The sequence below is a fragment of the Fomitopsis serialis genome (assembly GCF_022376445.1).
Source record: "Fomitopsis serialis strain Sig1Antser10 chromosome Unknown B0H18scaffold_24, whole genome shotgun sequence".
NCBI classification, from domain to species: Eukaryota; Fungi; Basidiomycota; class Agaricomycetes; order Polyporales; family Fomitopsidaceae; genus Fomitopsis; species Fomitopsis serialis.
Genome location: NW_025954984.1, coordinates 312,073 through 330,266, shown reverse-complemented (window position 1 = coordinate 330,266; position 18,194 = coordinate 312,073). Strand labels below are relative to the sequence as shown.

Below are 18,194 nucleotides of genomic sequence, written 5' to 3'. Positions count from 1 at the left end.
AAGTTGTCCTCTCGCCGATGTCTACCCCATGGCACGATGCTTGGAGGTACCACGGACGCCGGACCATGATAATTCGCCCTGTCTCAGCCAATGGGTGCGCATTTATGATCCGCTGTACTAACGCTAAAGTTCCTGCAGGGCAAGCAGCTGGGGCGCCATACCTACGCTTTCGAGAAGAATCCGCGCACGACGTCGGGTGCGCAACTCAGGATTGCGAATTCTCGTGCCGACCGTCGGGCGCGGTGGGCGTGTCTCGTCTGGCAGCTCGACAACATCGGTGTGTAACCACTGCGTCCCCCTGGCCCTGCCTTCCCTGGCGCTGTCATGTCGGATCCTAGTACTGTATGAAGTTCTCCCGTCGCTCGGCGATCAAGACCTCCGTGTTTCTGTGCGACACAAGCACAGTCTCTGCACTAGCCGTTTCTGGCCAGCGTGCCTTCTGCCCACAAGCCCTGGAAGCTCTCTTTCACAGCTAGTGACAAGACTCTCCCTCCTGACGTCAAGTACATACCCGGTACACTCTGAACGGAAACTTTCCAAAGTTCGTCCTTACATTCACTATGCGGTTTGTACGATCTACCCGAGTAATGGTCGACACATCTGTGCCGCATGCAATACGGCGTCAGGCCGACGATCGACAACGTGCAGAGATCAGCCAATCCATTGTATGTCTGCCTTTCCTACTTACTCGCCGGTACAATCTATCTTGACGTCACAAAGAGACCCTGATATCGTCATCGTTGTAGGGTGCACTGCGTATTGTCACCATGTTCTATCTTCGATGTGCATCAGACCGTACGGCAGAAAGCAAAGCGCTTGATAAAGCTGAAGATTTTCAGCAGTACGACGTGCATACATGAATGTGTGAGAAGAAATCGAGTGCAGCAACGTAAAAGTCTTCAGCAGAACATGTGTGATCCGGCAGAGCTGAGAAAAGCAGCGATCTCTCCGGCGGAGTCTCCGGAGAAGTCTGCGCGCCCAAGTCTCTCAAAATCTTTCCATGTTTGCTACTTGAAGCCCGACGCCTTCGTTGGTGTAGGACCATTCGGACGCTACTCAGACTCTGCCGCGATGAGCTCGTTTCAGGCCGTACTGCAAAACGACTCTGCCTCACGGTCGCCGTTCGGATGGGTGGCACACCCGACGATCTTGAACGCGGCTCAGCCATGGTTGTCTCCTTCGCAGCAGGAGCTCTTCGTGAACGCGCTCCTACCAGGCTGTGCAGGCTTGCTGCTGCTGCTCTATGATCTGCTGTCGTCAATCAGGTTCCACAAGAGTATCCGGACAGTCTTCCGGAGGCTCGCGTCGCCGTTCAGGGACTTCCTGACCCTCGAGGACCTGGAGGAGGAACCACACCGTGTTGATGCTCCGGAGGCATGGAAGGCCAGAGTCCTCGTGCTGGGATCCGCGCTCGAGAGTGCGGTGTGGATTTGCGTGCTCGTTTATGGCGCGGTGGTGGAGGACAAGGGCTTGTCTGTGCAGGCAGCTGTGGCGGCGACGACCTGGGTATGCCCCGTCTGCGACATCTAATTCGCATATATTCACGTTCTCGAGCAGCTATATATCGTGCTGAGAGTGCTGTTCAAGCCGCCCGTCACTCCGCCGTACCTCCTGATCGTGCTCTACCTTGTTCATGCGACCATCGCTCTGGTCGACCTGCTTCAGAGGTTCATCGCCGACGAGCGCAACGCAGCCCTCACCACGCTTGTATTGTTGCAATTGGCATGGCCGACCGCGTTGGCCTGGGTGGCAGGGTCGCTACCCCTCCGATCAGTCCTCCCAGCACAGAATGTCGCGAAACATGCGGATGTAAGCATATAGGCTTGTCTGTCTGCGCCTGGATGTACGTTGTGAACGTGCGCATTTTCCTAGGTCCCGACAAGCGCAGCGACCATGCCAGAGGATAGCGTGACTCTGTGGTCGTGGTCAACCTTTTCGTTCGTCGAGCCGTTATTCAAGGTCGCCACAGCCCGGACCCTCGATGAGGCGGATGTCTGGAGCTTGTCGCCCTATTTCAAGCACAAGAACTTGTTCAAGAAATACCTGAGGTATCAGGAAGAGTAAGGAGCGGTCTGTCGTTTGACAACCAATGTTGCTGATCGCCGCTGAAGGCATCCAACCCATTCCCTGCTGTGGTTCCTGCTTGCCTCCAACTCACTAGACCTGTCGCTGGACCTTCTACTAGAACTATGGAGCGCTGTCTTTGGTATGTCCCAAACGAGATGCAGGCTCTCACTCGAAAACCAATGATGACAATTGCAACCAGGCTTCGTCCCTCCCTACGCATTACAGGAGATCCTCTCAGCTCTCGCGAACCCGTCCCCCGCGTCGACGCAGCGAGCGTACTTCTGGGCCATCATGACCTTCCTAGCGAACCTCTCTTTCGCTCAGGTCGACTTGTACCAGAATTGGTACACGCGTCGCTGCTATGAACGGACGCGAGGGCAGTTGTTCTGCGCTCTCCACTACAAGTGCGTCTCCGTCGCGGAGGCATCCATCCCCCGTTGCTGACGGTCGGGTTGACAGAGCTTTGAGAAGACGGGATGTAGGCGGAAAGACTAGCCATAACGACAAGGAAGATGACAATGCCGATCTCGGGAGGATCGTCAACTTGATGCAGTACGGTCGTCTCGCCGAGGTCTGACGGTTTCCTCGCTGATGTCGAACAGAGGTGATGCGTATGCGGTGGCGAATCGTTTCTGGCAGTTCTCGGGATTCTTCTTGGCCCCTATACGGTTGACTATTGCCCTCATCTTTCTTTACCGGCGCGTCAATTCTTAAGCATAAACCGTACTCGATGCTGACGACATACTTACCGCCTTGTTCAGGATCTTGGGATGGAGCTCGCTAGCTGCGGTCGTCGTGGTCGTAGTCGCTTACGTCCTGAACTATCCTCTTGCCAAATACAACGTCTACGTAAGTGTCATTCGAGCAGAGTAGACGTGATTTTCAACGTCTGTATAGGTCACGCGTCAATCCTGGACAGCCCGCGACAGCCGCATGAACCTCGTAAACGAACTCTTCCAGAACATCCGATTTCTGAAATACTATGGCTGGGGTGTGGCAGTATTTCCCCTTGCAAGTGTGAAGATTGTTCTGCTTACGAAACAAACTCACAGAACATCGCTGGTCTGCTCGTGTCCGCGAAGCGCGAGAGACCGAGCTCAAATGGCGCGTCAAAGACAACATCGTCTCAGTCTTCATCACCTTCATCTGGACCTGGATCCCATCTGCGACGGCCGTCGCCTCATTCCTGTGCTACACGCTCATAGCCGGCGAGAGGCTCACCGTCGCGAAGGCGTTCACCTCCATCGCGCTGTTCTCGTACATACAAGAGCCGATGACGCTGCTGCCGGAACAGTTTTTCGCCTTGCTGCATGGTGAGTCGTCCACTTTGCAGTTCCACCCCAGCATTGAACTTTCCCCTGTAGCGTACGTTAGCATGCAGCGCATTGAGAAGTTCCTCGCGGAGGCAGAGGTTCCCGAGTGGGCGTCAACCCTGAAGATGGCTGCGAATCCCGCGGCGTCTCTTCCGGATGAGGTTGGTTTCGAGGATGCGGTGTTTGAGTGGGACGTTGCTCCGCGGGACGTTCAGTCAAGATTCCGACTGGGACCACTGAACGTCGAGTTTCCTAAAGATAGGTTGACGTTGGTCAGTGGCGCGACAGGATCAGGAAAGAGCGCGCTGCTTGCGGCCTTGCTAGGAGGTACGCTTCAAGTGTCTTGTGCTGGGTGACATGTGCTCAATGTGGTTCTTCAGAGATGCACTGCATTTCCGGAAAGGTGATCCTTAACAAGGCTGGACATCAGGTGGCCTACTGCGCTCAAAACCCCTGTGAGCTTGTTCAGTCGAAGTCCGAAGTTAAAGTGCATCTAATTATAAGCAGGGCTCGAGCATGCTACTATCCGAGACAACATCATCTTCGGTGCCGCATATGGGTACGACGAAAAACGCTACCGGACTGTCATCGAAGCATGTGCGTTGAACCGGGATCTGGAATTTTCGAAGCTGGCGACATGACAGGTGGTCTCTGCTACATGCACGTGGCCAAGTGCTGATCTCCTCCCCAGAGATTGGAGAGAAAGGCATCACTCTTTCGGGTGGCCAACGCGCCAGGATAGCTCTTGCTCGCGCTTTGTACTCGCAAGCCACTGTAAGTGTGTTATACAATGTGTTCGTGTTCGGAAGCGCTCACAGCTCCACAGTGCCTCCTGCTCGATGATCCGTGGGTGAATCTCCGAGTAGTGCGATCGCGAATACTGACAAGTCATCAATAGGTTGGCCGCGGTCGATATGCATACTGCTCAACATCTGGTAACGCACGCACTGACTGGAAGTCTCGCTCGTAGTCGGACGATCATTCTCGTGACTCACCATATAAGCCTATGTCTGCCGAAGGCATCTTACCTCGTCGAACTCTCCAATGGATCCGTCATTCATCAAGGTTCAACACAAATGCTACGGCATCAAGGCCAGCTTTCACAGATCGTGGCAGCCGAGGACATCACTGAGGAACAGGAATCGTCTGAATCGTCATCAGCTACCCTAGAGAACGAAGCCGACCCGGTGGACCAGCCGAAAGCTACGGACGAAGACGCCAGAAAAGCTAGCGGGAAGCTGGTAGAGGCAGAGGCTCGTGCTGAAGGCCGTGTGTCTTCGCGAACCTACTGGACCTATATCCGTGCTGCAGGCCTGTTCTGCTGGGCTTTCACGATGATCTTCATGGTGCTTGTTCGTCTGATCACCATCGCAAACCAGGTAAGTTAAGCAGCGTAGTCACGAACAACTGAACTGAACGGAGTTGTTTCAGCTGTTCATAGCCCGTTGGGGCGAAGCATATGAGAATGTAGGGTCGTCCATAGTGAGGCGTTCTTGCAGGCACCAACAATATGGGAGAAACTGCCACCGCCAGATGTGGACGTCAGGCCTTGGCTACTGATCTTCCTTTGCATATCTTTCTCTGGCGCGATATCCGTCATCTCTATAATCTCTCTAGGGTACTATTCAAGTCTGCAGGCCTCCCGGTCACTCTTCCTTGGCATGCTGCTTAGGTTGACTGGCGCACCTTCGCGCTTCTTCGACGTCACCCCCATAGGACGGATTTTAAACCGGTTCACAGCCGACATCAACACCGTCGACAACACGCTGCAAAGTTCTGCCCGCTCTGCACTCTCTGGATGCTTCAACTTCTTGGCCTCGCTCGTTGTGATCCTCTGGATTGTTCCGACCTTCACCCCCTTCGCCCTGTTCATCGCGTGGCTTTACATTCGACTGGCTCCCCGCTTCGTTCAGGCTTCCCGCGATTTACGACGACTGGAGTCCATCTCGCTGTCGCCAGCCTTTGCGGGGTTCGACGAGCTGTTGCGCGGACTGCCTCACGTCCGCGCCTTCGGCATGGAGGAGAGATATCAGACACGGTTCTACAGTCGAGTCGATCGGTTCCAATGCTTCGACCATGTCTACGTAGGTGACATGAACACTGCGAAGTTGGGGGTTCTCTAATATATCTCTTATATCGCATCAGTGGTTGGTCTCTGGGTGGCTGCAATGGCGATATGACTGTCAGTTCGCGAATCAGATACGGTTGAAGTGCTGCTCATGGTTGCTGTGTAGGCTTGGATCCGTGGTGGTGTTCCTCACGACAGTATTTGCTCTTATGGGCTCGGTCTCTTCGGGCTTCGCTGCGCTCGTGATCGTACAAGCCGGCGTCTTCGCTCAGGCCTCCAGAGTGCTCGTCAGGTAAGCGAGGTTTGACACAGACACTCCACGACAAGGCACTCAAATGGACAAGGGTCTTGGCACAACTCGAGCTCGACTTCAACTCTGTGGAACGAATTGGAGAATATCTTGATGTACCGCAAGAGGCTCCTGCGATCGTCGCAAGCAGCAGGCCTCCTGCTTACTGGCCTTCAAACAATGGGCAATTGGTTGTCGAAAACTTGGTTGTCAAATATGCGCCAGAGCTACCGGCCGTGCTACATAACTTGTCGTTCACAATTAGACCGCGGGAGAAGATAGGAGTGGTACGTCCACTTCCAAACTTATATACACACCAGTCGTTCAGCATATTTCATAGGTTGGTAGAACAGGTCAGGTGTGTCTCGTCTGCTTTCTCTCCTTTACCGGGCTCACCCCCTGTAGGCAAATCAACGTTGGCATTGTCCTTATTGCGGATGGTCGAACCCAGTGAAGGACAGATCATGTAAATGTACAGTGTTCCAGCGCTGACTCACAGCTGATCTCATCGTATGCAGAATCGACGGCATAGACATAACCAAGATTGGGCTCGATGACTTGCGCACTCGCGTTGTACGTCTATCATCGCAGGCTGACTAGTATGACGTATCCTCGAATTGACCTATATGCAGACCATCGTCTCCCAGGATGTTTCTCTCTTCTCCGGCACGCTCAGAAGCAACATAGATCCGTTCGATGAACACACAGACGAAGAATGTCTTGATGTGCTCGAGCGGTGCCATCTGGTGTCCGCCCTCAGCCATTCGTCTCAAAGGCCGGGCACGGATGGCCAGGACCATGATATCACCCTCGACTTGCCAATCAGTCAGACGGGTTCGCTGAGCGCGGGCGAACGTCAGCTCGTAGCAATGGCCCGTGCCGTACTCCGGCGCAGCAACGTTGTTATTATGGACGAGGCAACGTCACAGATAGACTCGCACCTGGATGACCAGGTTGGTATCCACGGTGTTATTTCCGTTGCTGCCCCTTCTGATAAACTCACCACTAGATACAACGCACTATCCGTGAAGTCTTCGCCGATGCAATAGTCATTACCATTGCACATCGGTTGAAAACAGTGCTCGATTACGACCGCATCATGGTCCTGGGCGGAGGAGAAATACAGGAATTCGACACACCGCGGCTACTCATTTCAAAACGTGACGGACTCTTCCGGGAGATGTGTCGAGCAAGTGCCGACTGGCAGGAGCTGCAAGACACAGTGAATATAGCCAATAGACGGCATGATGACGGACCCCAACAGATATCAAAAGGTCGTGATAGGACTCTGGATTTCCATTGTGTCGAATTAGACGGTATGCCATATAGTACTCATCCTTGCGCTTTGAGCAGTAAGACTGAACCAACGGCGACACGACGGCAAGCGACACAGAGCTCAATGTCACAAGCTGATACGCCCAACGCCTGAGTGGCCCATACGATAGACTCATACACACAGGGCTTCGAGAAACGTTACCTTCACATGGTACTTAGGTCCAGAAAGCGACAAAAACCGGCGGAGGGAAGTGGTCGAAGTTGCAATTAATTCTTGCACGCTCACGTACGCGTTCTCAGGCATGCAGTGCCTGCAATACAGTACTTGAGTTGACTGCAAGCCACTGGTCGGGCTCGAGTTGCAGACCACTTGCAGGCCATAAAAGGCGCCGGCGAGCGTCTTCTGATGTTGGTGTTCCGATCTGTCCCGATATGGTAGCGTTCGAAGTATGTGGTCCACGTAAGCGCTGTTGATCCACGTCCGTCTCTGAAGTACAGACTATTCGGGCTGGATTCTACATCATGAAGGTGAACGAGTATGTAGGTCAAGTATGAAGTCTGCGGTTCGCAGTTTCGCGGTATTATTTATCATCACATTATTATCATGTGGCTAACCGTTGGCAGCGTAGTTCTGGCCCAGGTACCCTCCGGCGTACATTGAGCAACTTGGACCATCGCAATAACCTGGTTGCACCCACCTCCTATGGCCACACAAGACAAATCTGGTGAGCTGCTACGCACAGAGTGTCATAACTGTTGACATACGGACACACCCGACTTGGACGCAAGGGCCCCTATGGCAAATCGCCCTGAGTCACCCCAAAAAGGGTCAAATGAGAGGCTGAAACGGACCACGCTACTTACTTGATGCGCTAGTCTCTGCCGCCACCCATGATCGAGCCGCCCGGTCTTGTCTGCTAAAGCCTAATCTCTCGACGTCAGGGCCCGGTGGCCCAGAGTTATATACCGAACAACGCTCGCTTTGTCCCCGCCGCGACACTCGCTGAAGCCCCTCGCCCGAGCTCGACGCGCTGCCCCCACCCTGTAATGCCCTTATAATCCTTCAAAGTTCACTATTGTTCGCTGCTTTCTCTCATCTAGCCCCAGGCTCTTCTTTCTTCGTGCGATACACGCCCCCATGCTCATGCGACGATGCGACGACGCGCTTCAGTGTACCAGACCGCCCCGCCGAATGCGATCAACCTAGCCTCCGTTCAACAACCCTCGCGCCATGTACGAACCCGCACACAGAGCGGCCCGCTTGCGACGGGAACTCGTCCGCGGCCCAGCAGTCCGCGCCCTCTCCATCGGCGTGCCGGTGTGTACTTCGGAACCCCGAACGTCGCGTACGCGCAGGAGACGGGGCATAGGCCTCAGCAGCGCCAGCAACCTCACTATGGGTCGATAGCGAGCCGCTGGAGCCCGCCGAAGTTCGCAACCGCACCGCATCCCTCGCGGTCCACGCGGAGGCCTGCGCATATGCGTCGTCCGACGGAGGCACAGGTAATCGCGGCGCGTTATCGCACCCAGAAACCGTTGCCTCCAACGCCGGTGTCGTCGACTGCGGGCCTGTCCATGGGCCCTGGAGACAGCTTGTTCGTGCACCCGCCGTCAACGACGGTAGCAACAAGCATCGGGAGCTTTCCGGACCCCAGAGCTGGTGGCGCGCCGTTCGTGCCGCGCGTGGAGGAGCGATATGTATGTTCAACTGCCCATAGCGAAAACATGCTGGCTGATTGTCTGCCACAACAGATGCAAGAAGCATATCCGCAGATGATGGCAGCCTGGTATGATGGCCATAACTTCATACGGTGTCCGCGCCCCCGCTGTAGAGAGGCGTACCCGACACTCCTGGATCTGGCATGGCATCTGCAGCTTCATGACTATAAGAGGCATGCTTCCGTCCTGTGAGCTGCTAGACGCGTGACTTACCTATAATCAGCCGACACATACATTCCTACGGTTGGCCTGCAACAGCGCGCAACCTGCCCAGGTCGAATCCCGTCTTCGAAGTTGACCTCTCCAGTTATCACCCACGGTTTTCATTCAAGCGTATCAAGAGTGAGTCGGTGTTCCGCGTTGCATCTCCGCACGATGCTGATATCAACGATTCACAGAGGCCCTGGGGCACCTGCTGTGCCTGCTGACATGTACGCGGTGTTGCAGCGCCTGCCAGTATGACCCTTGAAGGCCACGTCTTGTTCTCCACCTACGACCCTCACGACCTTCACGCATGTGACGCCTCTACACAACCTCTACACTATCGTAATATCCAGGTATCTCGCGGACTACTACCCTACACACGCCACCGCGTCAATGACTGTTTCGGCTGCATCTCTACATGCCCATTTCCCAACGTCTCACACGTCTCACACTATTAGCGACGACCCACTTCTCTGTCTATATTTATACCCTGTCTCATAGTTTTGCGAACCATCGATCTTCTGTATATCTTCCAGGACTCTGTATTACCTAGCATCGCGAACTTTCTTCTCTTTTTGCTGTGTACATGTGCATATGTTGTCATCGCTTCGGATGCTCGGCATTATTGTTATTTGTAAATATGGTGTACCTAGACACAGCCGGGGACGGTCACCAGGGGTATATGCTGTACGTTGTGCCTTATATGCAACGTCATAGCTCAGGCTAACCTTTGACCTGCAGATACTCCTGGCTCGGACCTTCGGGACGTCGTCGACGCGGCCCAGCGCGTCCTAATGTACCATGTCTTTATGCGGCACAGCCTCAACTTGTGCAGGGCGACGCGACATGACGCGATCACGCGTATGAGTGTCCGCCCTGTACTCTTTATACATGGGTGGCACAGTATGCAGCTACCCATTGCTTTAATCCTGTACTGTTTGGTATGAATATGCGCAGGATGTATGCCAACCGTAATCATTTACCTTGACACTGCTTTGACATGGAGGATTTCTTACCGCGCGACAAAACGCGGACACGTGATGCAATGTCACCAGGATGGAGATCGCAAAAGCGTCGGCGGTAAGGATGCCAATATTGAATACGCGGCCGATAGCTCCTGTATGTGCATGATGGTGGCGGAGTATCGCTCTGAGGGGACGTACCGGATCGCGAACATGTCCTTCAAGAGCAAGTACTCGGACGCGAGCATAGCGCTAGCCAGAGTTCTCGTGCTCCGGAATACTTCAGCATGAAGTTCTGCTCCTGATTGGCCTTGGACAACAGGAAAGCCAGCACTGCTTGCTCGTTCATGCTGAAGTTGAACGCTGAGGCTGAATCCACGCTAGATTCGGGAGCCTCGAGGTCGCCGACTCGGAGTCGCCAGTTGTGGCGGTGCTACTAAGTCACAGGCTCACAGCATCGTGATTCGTGGGATGGTCACAACAACTCACGCTCACCTTGTGGCGCCCGGACCTTCACTGTTGCCCAACGAAAGGTGCGAACGACTCATTGCTACGTCCTCCAAGTGAGCGCCTGTCCACTTGCGCTGTCTGCAGAACAGCCTCGTATCCGTTCCAGAGCATAGGTGTGTCAGCTTACGCCCTATCAATGTCCGGATTGCTAATTATGTACCCACTCAAGCAATGTCGACTGATGGGCACGCTTTCCTTGCCTCCCTCCCACCATGGAAACCACAGGACGACTCCTATATAAGCGCACTCTTAGACGCGCTTCCCCCCGAGAAGATGGACGGAAATGGGTTGAAAGTTCAAATGTTCACTCCGACTTTCGCTCCACCTCGTCATGTTGGAACCTACCTTCATGGAGTTTGAGCAGGTGGTTGTGCATGCTCGCTGAGAGACTAAGTCTTTCGCCATGCGCTATACTGTCGTTTGATCGGGGCGGTCCAACACCGCTGGTTTGTGTTTGTCGCTTTCTCAGATTGGAGATATACTTATGCCATTGTCAGTGCTATGCCGACGACGCAAAGCTGGTCCCTAGTTCTGCGACGGACATCGACCCACATCATATCATCGATACAGTGAAGCATCTGGAGAGGCACCGCGATTGGGATGAGTTCCGAACCGTCTATCGCACTGGTGATGGGGTTGTTGTCAAGAAGATTTACGATCCCGAAGCTGCACTTTCAGAAGCCCTGAACCTGGCGATGATACGCTCTGTCACTTCGATCCCTATTCCAGAGCTGCGCCGGGTCGTAGTGGATGGCAGTACAACATACCTTGTCATGGAATGCATCGAAGGGGACAGTCTCAAAGACCGCTGGCCCCATCTCTCCCTTTGGTCGCGCCTCTCGGTTGCTTGGACCTTGAGGGGTTACGTTGCGCAGCTTCGGCGTTTACGACGTTCTGTGCCGGGGACCCTTCCGGGTGGACGATGTAACGGCCCTCTTTTCACAGAGGACGGTGCTGGTCCCTTCCACTCTTATAGCGACATGATTGCATGGTTCAACCACAAGCTGGAAGTTTCTCAGCGCATGAACCAAGCACCCATTCATGCACCCCGATTTGACTCTCGCTCGCCTCTTGTGTTCACGCATCAAGATTTATGTCCGCGCAATGTCATGCTAGCGCACGACGGTACTCTCTATCTGATCGATTGGGAGTACGCAGGGTTCTATCCCGAGTGGTTCGAATACACAACCATGCTGCGACAGACCGACTTGCCGATATCGTGGAGATGGATGGTGCCGCTTATTGCCGGTGAGCCCATATAACGGTACTACCAGCCTGCCCTCCACTGACGTACATTAAACCAGGTTGGTTCACAAATATGGCAAGATGTGTCAGTAACATCAGTTGGGCGTTGTCAACCGGCGCGATGATGTGACTAGGTGACGAGGTGAGCCAGCCGCCATACTGTCTGCATTGAATATCTCAACAGGCGGTGGTCAGGTATCCAGGGGAGGTTACGCATGATCAACGATATGGCAAGTTGTATCCTATGTGATTTACTCAGTTGTTGAAGTCTAGGAGTAGGTTAGCCGCCACCGGCCTGCGGTATGTGCATATCATATAAGCCAGATTCCTTTCATGACATCTCGACTACTAGTATGGGGCTCTGGCCGATTCCAAATGTTCTCCGCTGTTGGTGACGCATCACCGCCTCGACAGTCTGGCAAGCCTAAACTAGCGAGTCGTCTAAACCATTTGACTTCTGTGGACTACGGCAGACGCAACACTAGCATTTGGCAACTGCCAAAGTAAGCTTGTTCGTTCAGCAGAGCCGAGACATTTTTGCGAATCGAGCAGGAAGCCTAGGCGCGGTTTTGTGGACGGCTTCTTGGGCGTCGTGATCCGGCACGAGACTGATGTGCATACTGGACGCCCATGGCCACGTACCAAGCCTGCCACTGCCTGCAAGTGCAACCAGTCATACAGGCCAGTAAGCTTGTCAAGGTGAGTCGCGGTTCGTCCGTGATCGATTGATCGGCCAGCAGGATAGCAACTCCGGTCAGGATCTGACGGACTAGCCGCCAACACTGGCACGCTTCCCAACTGCCGTGTCTACTTCTCGTCCGGTCGGTGGTCATCCTGTCCAATGTGTGGACGCAGGTACCCACATGGCTTAAACAGGGTGGCATACGGAGTCATCCATAACATCTCAGGAGCGGTTTGTAGCGGACACTTTCCTCGCGAAGTCATACAGGCGGAGTTCCAGGCCTCAAGCTCTACGTGTTGAGTGAGTCAAGTCCTTCTTCTGTTCTCGATCCACTGACACTGTGAACGTCGAACCACAAAGGAATCATGCACCCGCCGGGCGTGCATAGGGCTGATATTTTCTCATCGACATGCTTACCCATACACCAGCAGACTCGCAAGGATATCCAGCACACTTTCTGTAAGTGGAATACCCGCAGAGAGTGACATGTTCACAGATAGTACGCCCGCGACGCCTTCTTTGCCTGGTACTAGTCATTACTCACCGGCAATCCCTGTCATCACCGTGGATTGCGACATGTACCACCACCTGTCACAGCAAACATGCGCTGCTATCCCCCTTGCTTCCAATCCACACAGCGCACCGCACAAAAGCTCCCGGTGGCTTCTCGCACGCTCGACTTGCTCCGGCGCAACACCATACCTCTTTCAGCCATAACATGAGGCATGCGCTTTTGGTGCTCGCAGTGCCTCTGCTTCTTCAACTCAGCGACAGTGAACGATCCCAGGAGCGAAGTTTCATGATCTCTGGAATGTGGAAGTTGAGTCACATCTTCCTATCCGAGGAGCGTGGGTCACGCACCGCTGGGCACATAAAAGACCAGGATACGCAAACACCGTCTACAGCACTGAACGAGCTCCCCAAATCTGCACTAGACTTCGACTCAGGTAAGCACTATGTAGGTCTGTAATCGTGCGCAGCACGCGGATTAACCTTCCCTCAGCCCAGAAACGCTATGAGCGATCCCACCCTATATCTACGCAACTTCACGCAAGACAGAACGTCGCCGATCCTACGATTCATACTCTCCGGATCTCCTGTCAATCCAAGCGACCCCAACTCTGTCCTCCACTGGCGCATTTACTGTGTCACCGACAAGTCACGCTCCATCAAGTTTGACATGATGCCGGGTGCCGACGCACGCACTGGCTACCTTAGTGTCACGTCCTGTGGTTATGAGGAGTCCAGGAGCAGGACCGCAGGCTTCACCGTGGCTGCCGCTGTCAGCGTGAAGTCGCAGGATCTTCTCACCTTCTTGTGTCAGCCGCCGCGCTGTCGCAATCGGTACGTTTACAGCAGCGACGGCGCCGGCTGTCGCTTCTGGTGCTGCACGGTGCTGCAGGATCTCGAGGGTGCAGGCATCGTCCCATCCAACACTGTTAAAGACTTCGACGCATACATCCAGCAGATGAACAGGCAGAATCCCGCTGCTTTTCCTCTTCCGGCTGCACAAGGCCGCTTCTACTGATGCTAGGTACGGCTGAAAGGCTGTGCGGCGTCCATTAATTCACTCATAACTTCCGCGCATCACAGGACGCGTATGAAGGCAGTTGCAGTCCGGAATAGATCTGTTGTACATGTTATCATGAACCACCACAGTGGTTTAGCAGTAGTCGTGCGAAGTGTAGCGGTTGAACGCAGCGGCATCGAAAGGCGGCACTCGAGTTGAATGTTTTGTGCGATCAATAGCTCATCTATGAGATCGTTGATGTGGTACAAAGTCTACGAGACACACCACTGTCAACGAATGTGGCCTAGATGAGACTGTGAACTTCTGTGTTCGTATACAAGTGTTTCTTCACCTTCGATCTGCATGTAAGTGGGCTCTTGGTGCACGATGATGGCGATCTTGTCAGATAGCTTGAACTTTCTCACTTGATGAAGGCAGTTGTAGAGAAACGTCGGGGCGCATTGCTACGGGTAGTCAGTGAGAGGTAGTAGGACCACATGTGGTACATCTTGAGCGACCGGTCGATGTATCCCTTCCACTCGAACCAGTTATTCTTGGCCCAATCGGGAAGGATGCCGCCGGTGAGCAGAGGCGATGGGATGTTGACCAAGGTAACGACCGGAGGCGCGATTTTCGTGGGGGTCGTCTGCCGGCTTTCAGTTTCAGATACTGGTGACACGGTTCTGAGAGGAGTTGGTGCCGAGGTTTTCGGGCTGAATTGCGATCGTCGACTACGGAGGTGACTATATGCGTGTGTCTGCGCTCGTAGTTGTAGTGCGCCGCGATGTTGTGTGAGTCTGAACAGCCGATCATCCTTGCTCTAGCTACGGCGGGCAAAAGGTCCGGCCGGGGCTCATGTCCTGTTAGAGCTATGTCAATTGTCGTGTTCATATCGAGATAACTTGGGTCCTACCTCAGTCTCATCTGAGTAAAGAGGGGACGGGGATGGACGAGAAGAAGCAGTAAGTAATTAAATACCGCGTCGATGACGATCGAATATTGATCGCTCAAGCGCTCGCCGCTGCGATTCCGACGCCAGAAGTAACTTTGTTTCGGCATTGGCCGAGTCAAAGCATCTGAACGTCTGCACAACGACTTGGACATGCGCGTCGCCGACCACAAAGGCGACTGGACACATCTCCGTCCCTCTTCGACGCGGCTTCCAGTCTGGACTCGGCGCATCGCCCCAGAACGTGTTGGGGTAAATAATCGGACAGACTCGGACGGACAGAGCGCGGTCACATGTGCCGGGTGGTGGCAGCTTACATAAACAATGCGTACTCGGGCGCTGCTGGCCACTTGGCCTGCGTACTTGTTCTCTTCTTCTGCCCGCACAATTGATGACCCAACATGGACGTGGTGAGTCAACTCCGCGAGCAGCGTGCTCGTTGTCTCATGCTTTGTCCACAGGAAACATACGGACGCAATAGACAATCCATCGCAGATCTGGAGCAGGAGCTCTATAATATATTCGAAGACCACCCCCGCGCGCACATCAACGAAGCTGGCGACCCCGTCATCCCTGCAGACGCACTTGTCGATGTCCTTCGTGCCTTTTCCCGCAACCATGACTCTGTAGAGCTCATGAAACGCGAAGAGGAGGACCAGCTCACCCAACTTATCGACAGCAACCCAGGACTCGCCGTTACGCCACAGGTTCTCCTGCAGTTCATCGCAATGCGCACCAACCACAGCCCCGAAGACTCTCCTCCCCATGAGGACTTTGATTCCAGAGCGCGGGCGCTCAGAGGACCGTGACTACGAGACTCGTACTCTCGCTCGTCAGTCTGGATTCGAACGGTACGTCTGTGTGGAGGTCGTCTTCGCGGCCTTCTTCGCGGCCACCGTCGCGTGGTTCAGCCGCGCCCAATACTCCAACCTCACGCGACTCGCCTTTCGATGCGTCACGTAGGCAGCGGTCAACGCCGCTCACAAATGTGGCCAAGGCGCCTTCCAGTGGACGCGCCGACCTCCTCCGTCGAGGCGACGAAGTGATGCTAGCCAACATGGCAGATCAAGCAGTGACTCCGAGGTAGAACGGCATTGTCTCCGTGCACACATAGCTCATACCTTGTGCACACAGTCTGCCGCCCCACCCAGTTCATTCGCACGCACGCCGGGGCGATCCCGCGCACCATCCAACCCGATATCGCCTAGCTCCTCTGTGGGCTCCCCTCCATTGCTGGCCCCATCTCTCGACCACACTCCGCGCCCAGTCGCAGCCGCAGTCGCATTTTGCCTCGATGGACCAGGCGTTCGGCGACTACACCTCACCAGAGCGCGAGAGCGACTACCGAGGGCAGCCACAGTCTTCTTCCGGGCTCATGTCTCCCCCTCCTTCCGACCTGTCCGACTCGTTCGACGAGGACCAGTTTGCGCATACGATCAACTCGCTGCAGATGCCGCGAACATCTAGTGCGGATTCGGACTCGGATGACGACGACTCGTCCGCTCTAGGCCTGATCATGGACCGCTCTGCGGCGTCGTCGACGATCTCGCTCGACCTGGAACAGCGCTTGGAGGCGCTGCAGCGGGTGAACACCGAGCTAGCGCGGAAACTGGTCGACGCGGAGAGAACGCTGCAGTCCAAGCTTGCAGAGCACGAGGGCGAGCTGGAGGAGATGCAGAGCCGGCTCGAGGAGGTGAGGAGCGAGCTGAGCGCGACGAAGCGGGAAGAAAAGGAACTACGGTCGAAGGAGGTACGTCGAGCCTGCGAAAGTGGTGCGTTCACTGACTGACCGAGCATTCCCCGCAGCGCACGAACCAGACGCAGATCTCGGCGCTCGAGTCAGAGATCGCGAAGCTGCAGAAGAGCCTGGAGACGGCGCGCGCGTCGTATCAGAGCCTGCAGAAACAGTACCAGGAGCAGTGCGCGGAGTCGGAGCGGTACCGCAACACGCTGCGGCGGCGCGACGGGGAGATCAAGGAGCTCAAGGAGGGGTCGAGCCTGCAGCAGATCGAGGCAGTCAAGTGGTTGCGCGAGCAGGCGAACTATGAGGAGCGGATCGCGTTTCTGGAGAGCGATATCGCGGTTGCACAACAGGCTCAGGTGCAGCTCGAGGACCAGAAGCAGGAGAACATGATGCTCAAGGAGACGATCGACCGCATGCGCTTCGACATGGACGAGATGCGAAGCAGCGCGTCCAGCGTCTCGAACCAGGGCGGCTCGGGCACTGCGAGCGCGCGCGGCAGCGTGAGTCGCAGCTTGGGCGCGGAACTGCTGAGCAGGATGCAGGAGGGCAAGTGGGAGATGGAGAATCCAAACGAGCAGTCAGACGACGAGGCGAGCGAGACGGTCGTCAGTCCCAGCGCAGAGGACAACGATACGGAAGACGAAGACGTGGTGGAGACTATTATCACGCGCACCAAGCGGGTAGGTGCTGAATTGTAGCATGAATTGTCAAGTTGCTGACGGGCTTTGTCATGATGTGCAGAAAGTCGCTAGTCGCGCCAAGCGACTGGAGAGCATCACGGTCGACGAGGTCAAAGAATACTCGGACACCGGCGTTCAGCACGAAATGTCTGAGTTCACGGCCTCGCATGACGTGCAGACAGACCCCGAGCCCAAGATCATCACCGCCTCCTTCAGTGTACAGACTGAAGAACGATCTCTCGCCTCCATGATATCCAGACAGAACCAGAACCAGAACCAGAACCAGAGCTGGAAGTCAGGGACATGGTCAGCATGGAGGTGCAGACCGACGAACCGGAGCCCGTGCCCGCCGCATCGAACGCTCTTGGTCTAGATCTGGACGTGGACTCGATGGCCTCCTCGTCTTCGACGCTTCTGCCGCCTACGCCTCGGCAGAAGTCAGAGGAGCTGCATGACCACATGCATGATCTCCCCCGGACTACGAGCAAGTCACTTCGCAGGAGCGCGAGGAGCTTGCCCTCCGTGTCGCTGAGGAGACGGTCAAGCAGTGGCACCAAGGGCTCAAGCTGCCCATCCAGCCAGTTGCGGGCGGCGTCTCTGAGGAGGTCGCAGACGACTGGAAGGCGGTCAAGGAAGAGCTCGGCGTCAACTGCTCCGTCATTGACAGGATCGTCGAGGAGTCCCAGCGTAATGGCGCAGGGCGCCGCGAGAGCGAGCGCTCCAGCAGGCGCAAGAGCAGCCGGTTCTACAACATCTACAACACGTACGTTTACGGCGGCGACTCAGAAGGCTCTCGGTGATGTCGACGAGTCAGCTCCTGTTCTGCGTCGGTGTCTCCGCCGCGGTCGCGTTCGTCGTCGGGCAGGCAACCGCTCCCAGTATGCCATCCCAGGTGGTCTCACACCTTACGATCGTGCTGCGTGGTCAAGTTTCAACTCAATACGAGCCACCGGTGAGGGCTTCCCGGGCGACGGCGC

General features: G+C 55.2%; 5 protein-coding genes across 5 annotated transcripts; all 5 read left to right on the top strand.

The window, feature by feature from the left end:
• Nucleotides 1–781: 781 nt before the first annotated feature.
• On the top strand, nt 782–7,166 carry B0H18DRAFT_1000999 (uncharacterized protein; the record flags this gene model as incomplete). Its single annotated transcript, XM_048028265.1, has 27 exons — nt 782–795; nt 873–1,506; nt 1,558–1,809; nt 1,873–2,060; nt 2,112–2,206; nt 2,267–2,471; nt 2,527–2,619; nt 2,670–2,765; nt 2,829–2,916; nt 2,965–3,058; nt 3,120–3,380; nt 3,432–3,707; nt 3,761–3,835; nt 3,888–3,977; nt 4,010–4,024; nt 4,072–4,174; nt 4,279–4,759; nt 4,812–4,847; nt 4,880–5,464; nt 5,526–5,566; nt 5,615–5,740; nt 5,793–6,024; nt 6,091–6,203; nt 6,256–6,310; nt 6,370–6,690; nt 6,747–6,959; nt 7,002–7,166. The coding sequence occupies 27 exons, from the start codon at nt 782–784 to the stop codon at nt 7,164–7,166; spliced, it is 4,947 nt and encodes a 1,648-aa protein (XP_047894778.1).
• A 603-nt stretch (nt 7,167–7,769) lies between these two features.
• On the top strand, nt 7,770–9,056 carry B0H18DRAFT_256138 (uncharacterized protein). Its single transcript, XM_048037312.1, has one exon. The coding sequence runs from the start codon at nt 8,165–8,167 to the stop codon at nt 8,921–8,923; it is 759 nt and encodes a 252-aa protein (XP_047894777.1). The 5' UTR covers nt 7,770–8,164; the 3' UTR covers nt 8,924–9,056.
• Nucleotides 9,057–10,781: 1,725 nt separating this feature from the next.
• B0H18DRAFT_874819 (kinase-like domain-containing protein) lies at nt 10,782–11,782 on the top strand (the record flags this gene model as incomplete). Its single annotated transcript, XM_048040378.1, has 2 exons — nt 10,782–11,655; nt 11,712–11,782. The coding sequence occupies 2 exons, from the start codon at nt 10,782–10,784 to the stop codon at nt 11,780–11,782; spliced, it is 945 nt and encodes a 314-aa protein (XP_047894776.1).
• Nucleotides 11,783–13,031: 1,249 nt separating this feature from the next.
• B0H18DRAFT_256103 (uncharacterized protein) lies at nt 13,032–14,124 on the top strand. The gene is made up of 3 exons (XM_048037311.1): nt 13,032–13,281; nt 13,338–13,868; nt 13,928–14,124. The coding sequence occupies exon 2, from the start codon at nt 13,350–13,352 to the stop codon at nt 13,860–13,862; it is 513 nt and encodes a 170-aa protein (XP_047894775.1). The 5' UTR covers nt 13,032–13,281; nt 13,338–13,349; the 3' UTR covers nt 13,863–13,868; nt 13,928–14,124.
• A 978-nt stretch (nt 14,125–15,102) lies between these two features.
• On the top strand, nt 15,103–17,467 carry B0H18DRAFT_1000973 (uncharacterized protein). Its single transcript, XM_048028264.1, has 8 exons — nt 15,103–15,203; nt 15,255–15,393; nt 15,442–15,598; nt 15,631–15,781; nt 15,802–15,876; nt 15,908–16,543; nt 16,600–17,235; nt 17,279–17,467. The coding sequence occupies exons 1-7, from the start codon at nt 15,195–15,197 to the stop codon at nt 17,233–17,235; spliced, it is 1,803 nt and encodes a 600-aa protein (XP_047894774.1). The 5' UTR covers nt 15,103–15,194; the 3' UTR covers nt 17,279–17,467.
• Nucleotides 17,468–18,194: the final 727 nt, after the last annotated feature.

Bases quoted from the DNA above. Each gene is read 5' to 3' on its own strand.
- B0H18DRAFT_256103 (XM_048037311.1), top strand. From the start codon at position 13,350: ATGAGCGATCCCACCCTATATCTACGCAACTTCACGCAAGACAGAACG.
- B0H18DRAFT_256138 (XM_048037312.1), top strand. From the start codon at position 8,165: ATGCGACGACGCGCTTCAGTGTACCAGACCGCCCCGCCGAATGCGATC.
- B0H18DRAFT_1000973 (XM_048028264.1), top strand. The intron at 15,877-15,907 runs GTAGAACGGCAT...GTGCACACATAG, and splicing joins GATCAAGCAGTGACTCCGAG to CTCATACCTTGTGCACACAG. The intron at 16,544-16,599 runs GTACGTCGAGCC...CATTCCCCGCAG, and splicing joins AGGAACTACGGTCGAAGGAG to CGCACGAACCAGACGCAGAT.